The 16,288-nt window shown below is 45.9% G+C and overlaps 1 protein-coding gene across 3 annotated transcripts in view; it reads right to left on the reverse strand.

The window, feature by feature from the left end:
* MYO5B (myosin VB) overlaps positions 1–16,288 on the reverse strand; it is a 369,650-nt gene that overhangs the window by 94,128 nt on the left and 259,234 nt on the right. For all 3 annotated transcript variants that reach the window (XM_034943673.3, XM_034943674.2, XM_055102690.1), the window contains exons 16-17: positions 15,866–15,963; positions 9,201–9,287 (exon numbers count right to left, since the gene is read on the reverse strand). In XM_034943673.3, the coding sequence (XP_034799564.1) occupies positions 9,201–9,287; positions 15,866–15,963 (185 nt within the window). The remainder of the gene's footprint in view (positions 1–9,200; positions 9,288–15,865; positions 15,964–16,288) is intronic.

The raw sequence follows: 16,288 nt of genomic DNA on the forward strand, positions 1-16,288 counted from the left end.
CATAAGAGGTTTGTGGGTGGCCTTTATAAAGTAATACATACGAGTTTTCAGCTCTGAAACTCACGGAGGGGTTCCTAGTGCAAAGGTTGTCACATGCTCACCCAGCACTCACAACATCAGAAACACTCCATGTTTGCCTTTCCCTTTATCCCCCAACTATGTCCTGGGCCTCCTAGGGGAACACAGACTCAGCCCCATTAGTGGCCCTAGATCTGAAGCCTGCAGAACTTTGTTGCAGAGGGAAGGAAACACAATTCCTCCCCACTGGCTCCGAGTTGGAGCTGAGACACAAAGTGAGGACACAGGAAAACCCAATCCATCCTATCACTGCCTGGATGTGACAAAGTGGCTTGTAATTTACCCAGGGGGAAACACATGCCTTCAGGGTAATGATTTTAAGGCAGGATGCATTTTTAAATCACCTGGGGAAACCTGCCAAAATGCAGATGTTCAGGGCTCAGTCTCAGGCTCTGACTTAATAGGTCTGAGGGGGCCCAGCTTCTGAGACTGCTGAGTATGTCCCCATGACTGACGTGCAGCCATGCATGAAAACCCGTGGGTCAGGCTCCAGTCCAAAGGAACGAAGACAGATCTCACACAAAAGAGCCAGACCCAAAGGCTGTGAGATCCTGAGATAATGACTCATATCATTCCAAAATCAGTTCTGTATTATTCTTCCTCTGTGGGATGTTTAATAGCAAGGGAAGTAACTGTGCGTCTGTTTTAAATTCAACCATGATTAAACAGGGAGAGGAAGCAGGCCACTTCTAAAGCTTCCCTCTAGTTCTCCAATCTTATGCTATTTACTCTTTACAGGATTGGGGAGAAGAGAGTTGAGGAAGAAGTGGAAGTCTTTTCAGAAAGCGCCACTTTTATGAAGTGAAGGTGGGAGGATGTGGAGGAGAACTCAAGTTCAAGCAGAGTTTTTTTTTTGTTTTTTTGTTTTTTTTAATATCAACATTGTACATTCAAGTAGTCCCCCCGCCACACACACACACTTTTCGGGGTAAGCAGTATTTGCTTCACAATTTCTCCAGGACACAAAGCTGCTGACTCTCTGGAGAGGGAGACAGATGACTGCACAGGCACGAGACCCAGGAGCTGGGTGACGGGTGGAAAAGCCTCTCTTCCTGGGCAGTGCATTTATCACAGGGCTTTATGTGCATAACAATGGACATATTTCTTAGCCACTGCACAGCATTTCAAATTGAGTGACACATTTTCATTTTAAATCAGACTCACAGAGAGCCATAATTCTCAGGGAGGATAAAAATAGACCGGTATAGGGAAGCCCGAGGGCAGGCTGAGGGAACACCCGGCAGCTACTGCTGTCCTGCAATGCTGCATTCCTGCTCTCTGGCTTGGTGGATTTTGGTGGCAACCGGCATGTATTAATTTGGGGAAGGGGGGTAAGAATTCTTCTTCCAGGGCATCGGTAGGCTGGATGCAGGAACTCTGCCAAAAAAGCCCTCTGCTCGGGCTCTTGGGAGCAGCCCTGTGGATAATTCATCACAGGCTTCTGCAGTCCTGGGATGACGCATTTTCTTTTCCTTTGCCATCTCCTTCACTTTGGCTGCTTCCACACAGGAACTGTTGGAGATGGCATAAATTGTAATTCCCTTAATCAAAGAGGGCCATTGAAGTTTCTTTTGGAAACAGCTGTGCAAAGTTGTATAGTTACTTGACAAGCTAGTATGAGCTGAATCACTTCGCTGTGTTGAGTTTTCAGCAGTCAAAGAGCTGAATTTTTGTAGAAAACTCCCAATTTATCCAGCACCCAACTCAGGTCCCTCTGGTCCTATGAAGGTCTCCTAAAGTCACATCAACAAGATAACTGCTCAACTCCACACTGAAGCTAGCACACATTACACTTGTATATTTCCTTCAGTAGCTAACACCTTGTTGGGCACACAGTATCCACTAAACCTCACTTGCTTTATCCCCAGACACAGTAGGCATATACCAATCTCCTGGATTAAGCAGATAGGTAGCATTATTATTTTAGTCAGTGACATCACTCCAAATGGTTACCATGGTTGGCAGATGGAAAAGATTAAGCAATGGTGCTGAGTCAAAATATTACAGGTATAAGAGCTTCCTGCCCTCTCATCGTTCATCCTCAAAGTAAATGCCATCCTACATGCTGTGGCTTGGTTGTGGTGAGAGGAAAAGGATTAGGCTCTGGATTAAATGGTGAGGATGATTCGACTGCAGCTCAATACAGTACTAACAAAAGTGACACAAAACATAGTGCCTCTTTCCAAAAGTTAACATTTCAAATAGCAGTTTGGGGAGGGAATCCTCTCTTTGACCCTTTAGCAAAACTTGCTAAGATGGCAAATGCCAGGAGGATAAGGAAGGCAGCATTCTAGATCTAAGTCCACACATTTAATTCACAGAATTAGAGAACAGTTCCTGTGATACCAGAAATATAGTCATTCCTTCCTTACAATTTCCATAATACCTGTAATTACAAAAAGAAATGGTACAAATGCACATGTAAGTATCTGCTAGGAAAAAGTCCAAAACAATCAGAATAGCAGTAAAAGACAGCTATCAGCTGCCCCTTAAGAGGCCAGGGGTTGTGGGCATCTTGACTCTGCTGGCAGCTCGGATTCGCAGCAAGGTGGAATGAACAGTAGGAGAATCCATTTTCCACGTGGGTCTAAAGACTTTGGGGAAATGCATTCTTTTAGCTGCTAAAAATGAGGTTGCCTGGATGAGGCAAAATCACACCTGGTCTCTCAGCATGCTACAACAAGGGGAGTAAGCAGTAGGAACAGGGCAGTGAGCGGCCAGAGAAGCCCTCTGCAACTTACTGTGCCTCCCAGCACCAGACATCATGTTGCTTCCTGGCAGGCAGTCTCTACATCCTTCAAAGTCCAGCTCAAGTCTCAACTCCTCAGTGAAGTTGCAGCTCCTCCTGCACTTGCACTACAACCTTGCATCTGGTTATATGTTGTTCTGTTTCAATCTCATATCACTTCCCTGAGACTGTGAGCTCCTGCTGGGCAGGGCCCATGACTTGCATCTTTCATTCCCTCCCAGGAAGCAGCACAGGGCTAGATGCTCAGTGCAGGATGAGACGTGGAAGAGAAAGATTCCCAGGAGAGAAGGACACCACAAAGGCCAGAAACTGTTCTCATTCTACATACAGCCCATGTGAGCCCCTAGAAGCAAAATCCTCTCCCCACTGGCTTCCCCCTCTAAAACAGACCATTTTGCATGGAGACAGCAAGACCAGTAGGAGTGTGGGCGACACACCCTGTCACTCTGATTTCACACAGCGAGGCTTCAAGCTAGCTCAGCCAGTGAATCAGAGGTGGCAGAGATGTGTATAGACCTCTGCCTGAGCATGGTCTATGGTTAACCACGTGAGATCCATGGACTTCTAGCTCCTCCCTAACGTTCTCCAAGGAGAAACCCTTGAAGCAACATCCTGTGTAGTCTGTTGTTCTATTATTGAACAATTCATTCTGTTAAAAAGTTCTTTGTGAAATCGGTGGCCCCTTATATACTGAGAGGGGTCCCAGAGGTTCCACCTGCCTTAGAATATCTCATTGTCACATGCTTCCCTTGTTTCTTCTTCCCTGCTTAACATGGTCCTAATGTTCACACCTCCCACCTGACAAGTCCTCCATGAGCACCTTGGGTCTCTCTGCTCACCTCCAGACCTCTGCACTGTAAAGCACAGGATGGTTGTGAGAACCTGCAATCCCAAAGTTTCTTGTACAGTGATCCTCAACAGTTTAACATGGGACATTCAGCTCCAGTCTATTTTGACAGACTTCTTTACATGTTTTTTAAACTGAGCTTTCTAATTGCTTGAAGAGGTCTGGGAATTTCAGAATGCTCTTTTCAGGTGGCCACACATGTTGGGATTTCACAAAAATACCACCAGAAAGTTCTGAGATAGACACATTCTACCCATATAGTTACACCCATAGGGAGGTAGCTTCTTGCTCATATCCCAATAAGTAATAAATATCTTACTAAATGCTCAAGTGTCCAGTGCTGGCTGAGAACTCTAGATACATTATCTAATTCCTTACAACAACCTACCAAGTGAGTATGATCATTCTCTTTAAGGATAAGGAAACCTAGGCTCATTGAGATTAATTTACTTCTCCAAGATCACCCAGCCAAGAAGTGTGGGAGTCAATACTTGAATCCAGGCCTGACTCCAAAGTCCAAGAAATCAACTACGAGGCTCTTTCAGCTTTCTGGCAGGCCACAGCTCTGCAGTCTGGACTCCCACAAGCTGGAAAGAGGAGGGAGTTTTGCACTGTCTCAGGTTTGGAGCCAGCCCCAGAGGGCAGTCGCTTAGGATCCTGCTTCACCCCTTCCTCCTCTGATAAACCTTTGCTGGGATGGTAACACTTCCTGCACACGAGCAGTAAGATGCTTGGCAGCAGCAACAACATAACTTGGGGCAGAGGAATGGCAGGTCTAGGCCTAACTCAACCACCAACCAGGCTGGTAATCTTGAGCAGCTCACTTCCTTTTCTGTGTCTCACTTGTAAACATGCGCTTTACATCCTGATGCACCCATCCCTATAGATAACACTGAACTATGACCATGCCACAATGTCCTTTCTCCCACAGATTGCCCTCTCCCATTTTCCATCCCAAGTTATTTCATGAAAAAAACAAAAACAGTATACTGGTCACAACTGTAAAACAAAAATAAAATTCTAAAGCCCCAACTATCTGAATGGATCCCTCTTCGCAGCCAGGGGCATTCCAAAGTTAACCTGAAACACTAGTTCAGGCCATGCTGGGAATGGGGAGCTGCGCATGCCTCATTATACCCTCCTCCCTTTGGAACTACTAATAGAACAGACTCTAAATCTGATAAGAAACGTTTATAATCTATTCTCTCTGAAGCCTGATACCTGGAGAGTTCATCTGCATGATAAAACCCTGGTCTCCACCACCCTTTATCATAACCCAGACAGTCCTTTCTATTGATAATATCCCCACCAATTGCCAATCAGAAAATCTTTGAATATGCCTGTGACCTGGAAGCCCCTGCCTTCCGGTTGTCCCACTTGTCTGAACCAAACCATTGTATATCTTACATGTGTTGAGTGATGTTTTATGTCTCTCTAAAATGTATCAAACCAAGTTGTGGCCTGACCACCTTGGACACATGTTCTAAGGATCTCCTGAGGGCTGTGTCATGGGCCATTGGTCACTCATATTTGGCTCAGAAAAAATCTCTTCAAATATTCTATAGTTTGACTCTTTTCATTGACACAACCCATTGAATTGATATCCTAACCCATAAATGAGTTGCAGTGCACAGTTCTGAGAAACAGTGGATAAGGAAATGTTTTCTGTAGGTGTGTCCTCTCCTGGAAGCCTGGCAGATACAAGAGCCAGGAGCAGGAGTGCAGCCAGCTGCCCATGGAAGATGGTTTGAAAACAAGTAGCTCCGCAGCTCCCTAAGGTCCTCTTCTAGTTCTTAAATTGGATGAAGATATGTCTGATCTGAACCCTGGGCTTGTAAGCAGGCACTGAAAGGCAGTCTAATTTGTCAGACTAGTGGTTTGAACTCAAAACTGAACTACTGCACCCGTTGCCTGAGCCCCATCCCCTCCATCAAAAGGCCGATGTAGGAGACTGCAGGGCAGACTGGGAAAAGGAATGCCAGGCCTTCATCTAAGGTGACAAGCTTGGCCCACCTCATTAACAGAGTTGTTAGCTATTTGTGTTCGGACCCTAAGGTCAAAAAATGAGAGGCAGCCCCAGGACACTCTGTCCTTTTTTCTAAGCAGGGACAGATGTGGTTGAAAAGAAAATAACAACAGCCTTCAACCTAGCTAGAGCAGTTCATCCTGAACAATGCTGGGACCCACTGGGTTTTGAAAAGCTGCCCGGGTGTTGCAGATTACTGACAGCTCTTGTATTTTCCAGGTCAAATGTAAATTCCTAATTCCATCAGCAGCTTCCTTCTCAGGCCCAACATTTAGGAATTGTTTGTGGTTAAGTTGTTTATGGGTAATTAACCACTGCATACGAAATGGTTCTTCCACTACAGTGGGAAAGTGCCAGGTGGAGAGAAGACAGGGAGGAGGGGAGGCCCATATCACATCCCTCCATTCCCACTTCTGGTTCCTTCCACCTTCTGATATGAGCGAGTTGTTAGGACAGAGGGTCCCAGTGGGACAGGCTCTGGGCTGCTACACTGTTCAGCTCAGCTCCAATTAATGGCAGATGTTTGGTCTACATGACGCTGGTAGGCAGTGTGATTTCACAAGAGCTAGTGGGGTCACCAGCCACCCTTCACCCCTATTTCAGGCAAGTGTCCAGAGGGGATCTAATGTTGGCATAGCTCCAACAAGCTCTGGACTGGTTCAGTGGCTTATCCGCAAGGCAAATCAGAGCATGATAGTTATTTTTTAACTCAAAGAAACATTATTTTCCCACCACAGATTTCATTCTATATTCAAAAGTTAAAGGAGTCTATTGAGGAATGAATGGATAAGCAAAATGGGGTATATCCACACAATGGAATATTACTCAGCCTTAACAAGGAAGAAAGTTTTGACACATGCTTCAACATGGATGAAGCTTGAAGGTATACTAACTGAAATAAGCCACTCACAAAAGGACAAATACTGTATTATTCCAATTATATGAGGTTCCTGGAATCACCAGATTTACAGAAAGTAGAAAGGTGGCTGCTAGGGACTGGGGGAGAGAGAATAGGGAAATATTGTTAATGCCGCAGTTTCAGTTTTGCAAGATGAAAAGAGTTCTAGAGATGGATGATGGTGATGGTAGCACAAAAAAAGGAATGTACTTAATACCACTAAACTGTACACTTAAAAGTGGCTAAGATGGTAACCAAGGAGGTGAAAGACCTCTACAAGGAAAACAACAAAACATTGCTGAAAGAAATCATAGGTGACACAAACAAATGGAAACACATCCCATGCTCATGGATGGGTAGAATCAATATTGTGAAAATGACCATACTGCCAAAAGCAATCTACAAATTCAATGCAATTCCCATCAAAATACTACCATATTTCTTCACAGAACTAAAAAAAAAAAATCCTAAAATTCATATGGAACCAAAAAAGAGCCTGCATCGCCACAGCAAGACTAGCAAAAACAAAACAAAACAAAACAAAACAAAACCCAAATCTGGACACAACACATTACCCAACTTCAAACTGTACTGTAAGGCCACAGTCACCAAAACAGCATGACATTGGTATAAAAACGGGCGTATAGACCAATGGAACAGAACTGAGAACCCAGGAATAAGGCCAAATACTGACAGTCAACTGATCTTTGACAAAGAAAAAACAAAAAGTGGGGAAAGGATACCTTATTCGACAAATGGGGCTGGGAATAATTGGCTAGCCACTTATAGAAGAATGAAACTGGATCCTCATCTCTTACTCTCTACAAAAATCGACTCAAGATGGATCAAAGACTTAAATCTAAGACCTGAAACCATAAAAACTCTAGAAGGTAACATTGGGAAAACCCTTCTAGACATTGGCTTAGGCAACGACTTCATGACCAAGAACCCAAAAGCAAACACAATGAAAACAACGATAAATAGATGGGACTTAAACTAAAAAACTTCTGCACAGCAAAAGAAATAATCACCAGAGTAAACAGACAACCCATGGAGTGGGAGAAAATCTTTGCAATCTATACATCCAACAAAGGACTAATGTCCAGAATCTACAAGGAACTCAAAGTAGCAAGAAAAAAAAAATCCCGTCAAAAAGTGGGCTAAGGACATGAGAAAATAATTCCCAAAAGAAGATATACAAATGGCCAACGAACATGTGAAAAAATGCTCGACATCACTAATTATCAGGGAAATGCAAATCAAAACCACAAGGGGATACCACCTTACTCCTGCAAGAATGGCCATAACTGAAAAATCAAAAAATAGATGTTGGCATGGATGTGGTGAAAAGGGAATGTTTTTACACTGCTGGTGGGAATGTAAACTAGAACAACTGCTATGGAAAACAGTGTGGATATTCCTTAAAGAACTAAGAGTAGATCTACCATTTGGGCCGGGCATGGTGGCTCACGCCTGTCATCCCAGCACTTTGGGAAACTGAGGCAGGTGGATCACCTGAGGTCAGGAGTTTGAGGCTAGCCTGGCCAGCATGGTAGAACTCCGTCTTTACTAAAAATACAAAAATTAACCAGATGTGGTGGTGCACACCTGTAGTCCCAGCTACACAGGAGGCTAAGGCAGAAGAATCACTTGAACACAGGAGGCACAGGTTGCAGTGAGCCCAGATCATGCCACTGCACTCCCACTATTGGGTATCTACCCAGAAGAAAAGAAGTCGTTATATGAAAAAGACACTGGCATGCGCATGTTTATAGTAGCAGAATTTGCAATTGCAAAAATATGGAACCAGCCCGCATGCCCAGTCAATGAGTGGATAAAGAAAATGTGGTACGTATATATGAAGTACTACTCAGCCATAAAAAGGAACAAAATAATGGCATTCACAGCAACCTGGATGGAGTTAGAGACGATTATTCTAAGTGAAGTAACTCAGGAATGGAAAACAAAAGATTGTACATTCTCACTCATAAGTGGGAGCTAAGCTATGAGGACGCAAAGGCATAAGAACGATACAATGAACTTTGAGGACTTGGGGGAAAGGGGGGTGATGGTGAGGGATAAAAGACTACACATTGGGTACAGTGTATACTGCTTGGCTGATGGGTGCACCAAAATCTCAGAAATCACCACTGAAGAACTTATTCATGTAACCAAACACCACTTGTTCCCCCAAAAAACCTATTGAAAAAATTTAAAAAGTAGTTAAGATGGTAAATACGTATATTTTCCCAGTGTTAGAAAGGGTGGGGGAATGGTAAAGGGGACAAGGTAGGAATTGAGAGAAGGGGAAATCCTCTTTGCAACTCTAGCTAGCTCATCGCTTAGACTAGCACCAAAAATCTGAAATCTGAAAAGGACTTTAGAGAAAAGCAGCCAAGAGGATATGACTGCTAACCTTCCCAATTTTTCAGGCTAATGTGAGAGTCTCATTTCCATCAGCATCCTGCTTGGGCCTCAGTGTTTGGGAACCGTTTTGAAAGATCTGTTTCTGGCTGACAGTACACAAGAGGGCTTCCTGGAGAACCAAACTCTGGCTGCTCTAGGGCAGCCCCAGGAGGCAGCTGGCGGGCACGTTAGTTACCTGGATGGGTAGCCAGCTGCACTGATTCGAATCGTCTCCAACACCCCGCAGGCTCTGAGTTGCTGCACTGCTCTCTTTGGGTCAAAGCTGCCAAAGGAGAAAAAAAAAAAAGGCAAGACAAGAGATGAGTGACCACATTTGCAAAAAAGAAACAAAAAAGAATCTTTTCCTGCAGCATGTGAAGTACCCGCTGCCACTGAGTTACAGCTCATCAGGCACCCTTGAGCTCAAGTCAGGGATTAGGCATAGACTAAAAGACACCAATGTGCAGGCACCTGAGCCATCTCAGCATCTTCTGTTCTGTGCCTGAGGCTTTTGTGCACATTCTTATTATCACCTGGGATACCCTTCTTCTTTGCCCACCTGAATCCTCCCCACCCTCCAAGACTCATCATTCCTGCTCCTCTCCAGAGCCTACTCTTACTGTTTTTATCCACATGGGCATGCATCTTCACTCACTGTCCCAAGCATGTATGCTTAGCACCATTATTTGGCTCAAGCATTAAAAGGATGAGTTTTAGACTAGGCAGATCTGGGTTTCAATCATGACATGGTCACTTACCAGCTGGGTGTCTACTTTGGGGCAAGTCACTTCATGTCCCCTTGGGCCTCAGTATCCTCATCCATATAATGGGGGAAAACAGCAGTACCTATTTTATCAGGTTAGTGTGAAGCTTAAATGTAATGGCCCCTGAAAGCAGGTGGAACCGTGCCTAGCACTGCGTAGGGCACATATGTTGCGTATGCTGTTAGCTATGATCACAACAGCTGTTCAGTTAAGAATCATGTAGATGAACTTCATTTACATTATTACAGATTACTTTCCAGTCTTCAGAGATATGTGCACCATTTTCAACCACTCACATGTCCTACAAAGCTAAGGCTAGCACTCAAAACCCAGTATGTTTTTAAACATATATTGAGTATGGCAGTGTAGAAAAAAAAGCCAGATGCTGTGTGAGCTTTCTGAGTATCCCCGCTTGAAGAGGAAATTTTATACAAGACAGTACATAACAAACATGGTGAAAATGCCGAAAGAAGCCAGAGAGCAATTGTCTGAGGTTGTTAAACACAAATCATAAAAACTAATAAGAAGGGCTGGATGCAGTGGCTCATGCCTGTAATCCCAGTACTTTGGGAGGCCGAGGTGGGTGGATCACGAGGTCAGGAGATCGAGACCATCCTGGCTAACACATCTTTACTAAAAATATAAAAAATTAGCTGGGTGTGGTGGCGGGTGCCTGTAGTCCCAGCTACTCGGGAGGCTGAGGCAGAAGAATGGCGTGAATCCAGGAGGCAGAGGTTGCAGTGAGCCGAGATCGTGCCACTGCACTGCAGCCTGGGCAACATAGCGAGACTCCGTCTCAAAAAAAAAAAAAAACACTAGTAAGAAAAAAATAGAAGGCAGAGAGCAAGACATCACCGTTGTCTAGGGTAAGCAGGGAGTCCTCATAGAGAAAGAATTAAGGCAACCTAGAATTAATCACTATTTTTAATTTGCTAAGATTACTGCCCTACTCCATGAGAAGGGATGAGGAACAAATGCTCCCTTTCCTTCTGACTGTCCTGCAGCTCAGCTGGAGCCAAGAGTCATGCTTCTTTTCCTCCTTTCACTCTGGGACATGGTGCTTGATAGATGGTGCCCTGGAGTTGCCTGGGCCCAGTGGGCACTTGGCACTGGAAAACAGTGGGCATTTTCCAAGCAACTGATGACTGCAAGATGCCACCTCACCCCAGGCAACACTCCACGTTGCACATCAGCCCTGGGTCTCATCCCATGAGACACCCACACTCTCCCCTCCAGGCTGTGCTCACTGGGGCTTCATTGCTCCCCTCTGCCCTCCCGAGCCCCACCTTCTTTCCACACCCAGCTTCTCCATAAAATCTTCCCGACTCCTCCAGCTCCAACAGCCCACGGCACTGAGCATGTGAGGCACAATGGAACACTGATTTACACAGCTCTGAACAAAACATTTCCTTCAGAAGACTTCATCTTTCTAACTAGAGTAAAAGCCCCTTAGTGCGAGGGCCTTACAGGACAGCAGGGAGTATGTGCTGAGCACCTCACTGCCTGCCCACCCTCTCACTCCAATGCCCGCTGTGGTTGCTCTGCCACAAGAGGAAGCACAGTTCCAGGATCCAAGGGGGTCTTCATCACCAGGGGCGGCAATGACCAGTCATAAGCAGCTGCTCGGCTGCCCATGACTGCGAGTGATCAGAAGCCTTCGGGCTGCGGGCTCCCCTGCTCACAGGCTCTCACTGCTAAAGCTGTCAGCCAGGCCCTGCATCATGAAGGCAGAGCGGACACCCCTGTGCTTTGGAAAAGGCATCCTGTGGTCTGCAGACCACCTCCCCAGGCACTCTGCCCCTGCCCACAGCAGCCGTGTTCCCCAGACCAGCCACTGGCTTCTTTCCTCTGCTCAGCATGACCACAGGGTCAAGTTCAGCCCATTGCACACACCGGTGATGGCAGCTTGTTCAGGAGCATCTGGGACCCCTAGGTCCCACGTGGGCTATGGGACCAGCTGGGGGTCCCTTCTTCTTCCAGGACCTCCTACTGTTTCTCATGGTATTAATAAAATGAGCAGAAGCTCATGGAGAACCCCGTCATTCCTTAAAAGTACTGCTCCTCCTCCCCATCTCTCCCCACCGTCTCTGTTCTGGCATCCCCACATCATGCTTCCTGACCTCTGGCATCCCAGTTCGGTCCTGTTGAAGGGCCAGGCAATGGCTCACTGGGTGCTGGTCCCCTCCCCTCACACAGCACAGCATGAGTTTTTGAGGGCAGGGTTGGGGACATCGGTTTTCTCTTAGAGTCTCCACACATCGTGCCTGGAGCTGGTCCCCAGAAGGCACCTGGCACAGAGTTTTTGAACTCAGCCTTAACATTCTTCCCTCTTCCTGACCAGCTCAGCAAATCCCCTCCCTTTGCCACACCTGTTCTGTCCTCCTGTGATGGCAACACTGCTTTCCCCTGTGGTCTGGGGCAAAGAACTCAGTGTGGCCTCCGCTCTGCCACTAACAGGTAGTGTTACTTTGGGCAAGACACAGTCTCTCTGTACCTCATTTTCCTCATTTACTCAATGAGAGCTCAACATATCTGCCCAACTATAAAGCAGTGGTGGCTGTAATGACTATGTTACAAAAACAAACAAACAAAAAAACAAGAAGAATGCTTTTAGAAAAAGCTAACAGACACTATACAAAGAAGATATTGCCATCATCTTTCCCTGTTCACATACCCCAAGGGGATATGTGAGGCCAGCTGGCCTTCTGTACTTACTCTCCCCAACAGTAAAGAAAACCCACCGTCAAATGCATCTTTCAATCCACCTCACTGCATTCACTATTAGATGACTAGGAATGGAAAACCAGCCCTCCTTCTATTAAATCTTGGAGGACCATAGCAAGTACAATTAACATAGAAAAATCACCAAAGATACAGAAGGTCACAGTGCTGAAACTGAAGTTCATGCTTTCCTCACCCAATAGGATTAGCAGACCCTGGAGCCTGCTGGATGCAAAGAGAGGATCCCATTGTGTTAGAACCGAGCCCTACCTCCACAATCGCCCGCCATGGAATTGATTTCTCCACGGGCTGCAAGCTCCCTACCTGCTTCCCCAGGCTCAGCAGCATCCTGCAGTCACATCTCAGAACTCTGAGACTCCGACACCTGGGCTGCCCTTCGGAAAACTAGTGACCAGGTCCACCACGAAGCATTCCCAGGTTATGACACCCGCCCCAGGCCACTGCTGCTCTGGATACTTCATCTCTCTCTTGCCTCTGCCCTGTCAGCACTTTCACAGAGCCACCAACAGCCACTTCTGTGGCATCACCAGTTACTTGTGACAGACAATTCCTTAAGCATGGGGGACATGTCTTATTGTCATTCTACCTGTCCTAGCCCAGTGCCTAGTAAGAGGTATGATAGGTGTTTCTTGAATGAAGAAAGCAGAGGAAAAAGACTTTTGTATAGGTCATGCTATCAAAGCATTTAATGTGGGACAGGAGTTCTCAACTGGAGGGAATTTTGTCCCCAAGGGAACATTTGGCAATGTCTAAAAACATTTTTAGCTGTCACAATGGTGGGATGCTTGTAGCATCTAGTGGGTAGAGGCCAAGGATGCTTCTCAACATGCTATGATGCACAGGACAGCACCCCTTGCCCCAGCAAAGAATTCTCTGACTCAATATGTCAGTGCTGCTGAGGCTGAGCAACTCCGATTACAGGAAATGGGTGAAGAGACACAGAAACTTCCTTCTAGGATGATGTAACTAATAACTATAATCACATACATTTTTATACTCTCATGAATAATTCCTATTCAGATTCTTTCATCAGGATACTTATTTTTATTTTTTTGAGAGATAGTCTTCCTCTGTCATCCAGACTGGAGTGCAGTGACACAATCATAGCTCACTGCAGCCTCAAACTCCTGGGCTCAAGCAATTCTCCCGCCTCAGCCTCTGGAGTAGCTGGGACTATAGGCATGCACCACCATGCCCAGCTAATTTTAAAATTTTTTGTAGAGGTTGGGTCTCGCTATATTGCCCAGGCCGCTCTCAAACTCCTTGCCTCAAGTGATCCTCCTGCCTTGGCCTCTCAAAGCACTGCCATTACAGGCATGAGTCAGCACACCAGGCCCTCACCAGAATTAACAGGTAAGGAAATGAGACACAGAGAGCAAAAGACTAGCTTGCGACTGGCCAAATCAGCAGTGAGCTCAAACTAGAATCCAGGTATCATGACATGGTCAGTATTCCTCCCACCTTTTCTTTGTATTGGGAGGAAGATTTTGGTTCTGAAGATAAGGGAGTGTCTTAGAAAAGTGGGACCTCAGGACTAGAAAGTCCCCAGTGTCTTCTCTCCTTTGAGAGGAGAGACCCAGCAGAGTATCTGTCCCACAGCAGGGCCACGCTCTGATGAGGGAAGGGCCCAAGGCCACAGCTGGTCTGGCCCAGCTGGTATAGAGCCCTCATCTCCTCTCCCCTGGGCCCTGCACAGCACTGTGCCCCTCACACAGAATCTGAGTCTTTCACACACACCACGCTTCTAACAGCCTCTTCTCTTCTGTAAACAGAAGCCACCCAGGGGGAATTCCTATGCACGTCTCAGAGACTTGGAGGAAAGGAAGAGCGAGCAAGCAGCACACTGCAAAGAAAACTGGTAACATTCTGTCTCCTTAACCTTTTCCACACAGAGCCCATCTGAATGGAAGCCAAGCTTTATTACATGACCCGAGTGTAGAAGGCAGTTCAGATATTCAGTCTCAGAGTCAAAATTGTCAAAGTAAGTTATTTCACAGAAAGAAATTATACGAGGCCTGAAACAGAAATCATGGGGAAGGAAAGATGGGAATAAGGTGCTTAAAAAATTTAAAAATACACCTCCTCTGGCCAGAGGGAACAGCAGGCGTGAAGGCCCAGAGCAGAAGAGACTGCAGAGCTGAGTGAGAGGATGTTTTTTAAAGGTTTAAGGTAGTATTTCAGGCAAGAAAAGAGGATCTGGAACAAGGTGAATAAGGAAGAGAAAAGGGAGACCAGGGTGAGGAACTTGCATGGAGACTTCATGGGACTTTGACATTAGTTAGACACTGGGAAGTGAAGGAGACGGAAGAATCAAGGGTTAAACCATGCTGTATGGTGGCCACTAGCACCTCGGGGCATCCAAAATAAATTAAAATGAAATAAAATTCAGAATTCAGTTCCTCACTCACACTAGACAGGTTTCAAGCACTCGATAGCCATGCGTGACAAGCAGCTCCCACGCTGGATAAGGCAGATGACAGCACATACCCATCATCACAGGGATTCCCCCTGCACAGCAGGTTAGAGAGACTTCTAGTCTGGGAGATCAGGTCTCATGGGTGGATGAGATAACAGGAAATGTTATGCCTCTTACTACAACAAAGACCAATTAAAGAGGAACCATTCTTGGGGGGTGGCAGGAGATGAAGAGTGTGGTCTCAGATGTGCTGAAGGCAAGGTGGATAATGAAGCTGTAGTAGGCTTGCACAAACACTTGTCTGGAATTTAGTAGACAGCAAGATGTACAAAGATCATTAAGAGTTCTACAGATTAGGGTGAGGTCAGCCACATGAGCATGGACAGAACCGGAACAAAGTTTCAACGTCAGGGTAGAAGCAAAAGTTGGATCAGAGTAGGTTGAGGAGTGAGGAAAAGGGGAGCAAATGTGGATAATTCAGGAAGCTTAGCAGCAGAGGGGAATATGAGAAACAGGACCATGTTCATGTCCTATCGTCCAACACATCATGTGAGGTCTTGATTCTTCAACACAAGAAAAGCCTTTCCTGACCACTCCAGCAACCTTTCCAAGCCTGAATTTAACACTTGCTGTGAGATGTACTCATGGCTACATTTAACGTTCTCTATTTCATTCAAGCATGCACATTCCTGACCACCACTATAAGCTGCATGGGATCAGGGAATGGCATTTTTTCTCTTGAGACCTCCTGGACAGCAGACTGGTGGCACTCAGCAAGTGTCTGTCAGTCTGTCTGCAGCAAGTAAGATGTCTGGGGAGTGTAAGTCCAGTTGGTCATCATGCTGAAGGCCACAGACCCCCAGGCAAGGCCTGGCCCACCCTGTTCCACCTGAACCTCTAAGGCTGGGCTGGACAGGCTAATGCCCAGCAGGCACTTACTGAAAGGGGAGCTTCTCATCGTTGGGCTTGATGCAACGGACGTAGTGAGGTGTCGTGGCATTCAGGGTCTCCATGAGCAGATGCAGGGAGGTACGGAACTAGAGAGACAAAAGCCAGTGCTTGGTTATTTTTAACAAGTTGTGGATGTGTGATAAAGAAAAACTCATATATGGGTGGTGGTAGTTATTGTTACTATTATATTATTAATCCACAAGGATGGAAGAAATTTCAGTGACCTGGGGTAAGATTCCAGCTCTGACACTGCTATCTTGCTGTGACCAAAATCAAGTCCTTCCTATTTAAGGGTTCCTCGAATTACATGGGGGAGAGACTACCCCCTAATGTGCCTAACTCCCAGTGCTGTGGATCAAATAAGATGAAAGGTGGGCAAATACTGTAGGAGAGATTTGGTCACTGTGCACC

Source organism: Pan paniscus, chromosome 17, assembly GCF_029289425.2.
Source record: "Pan paniscus chromosome 17, NHGRI_mPanPan1-v2.0_pri, whole genome shotgun sequence".
Taxonomy (NCBI): Eukaryota; Metazoa; Chordata; class Mammalia; order Primates; family Hominidae; genus Pan; species Pan paniscus.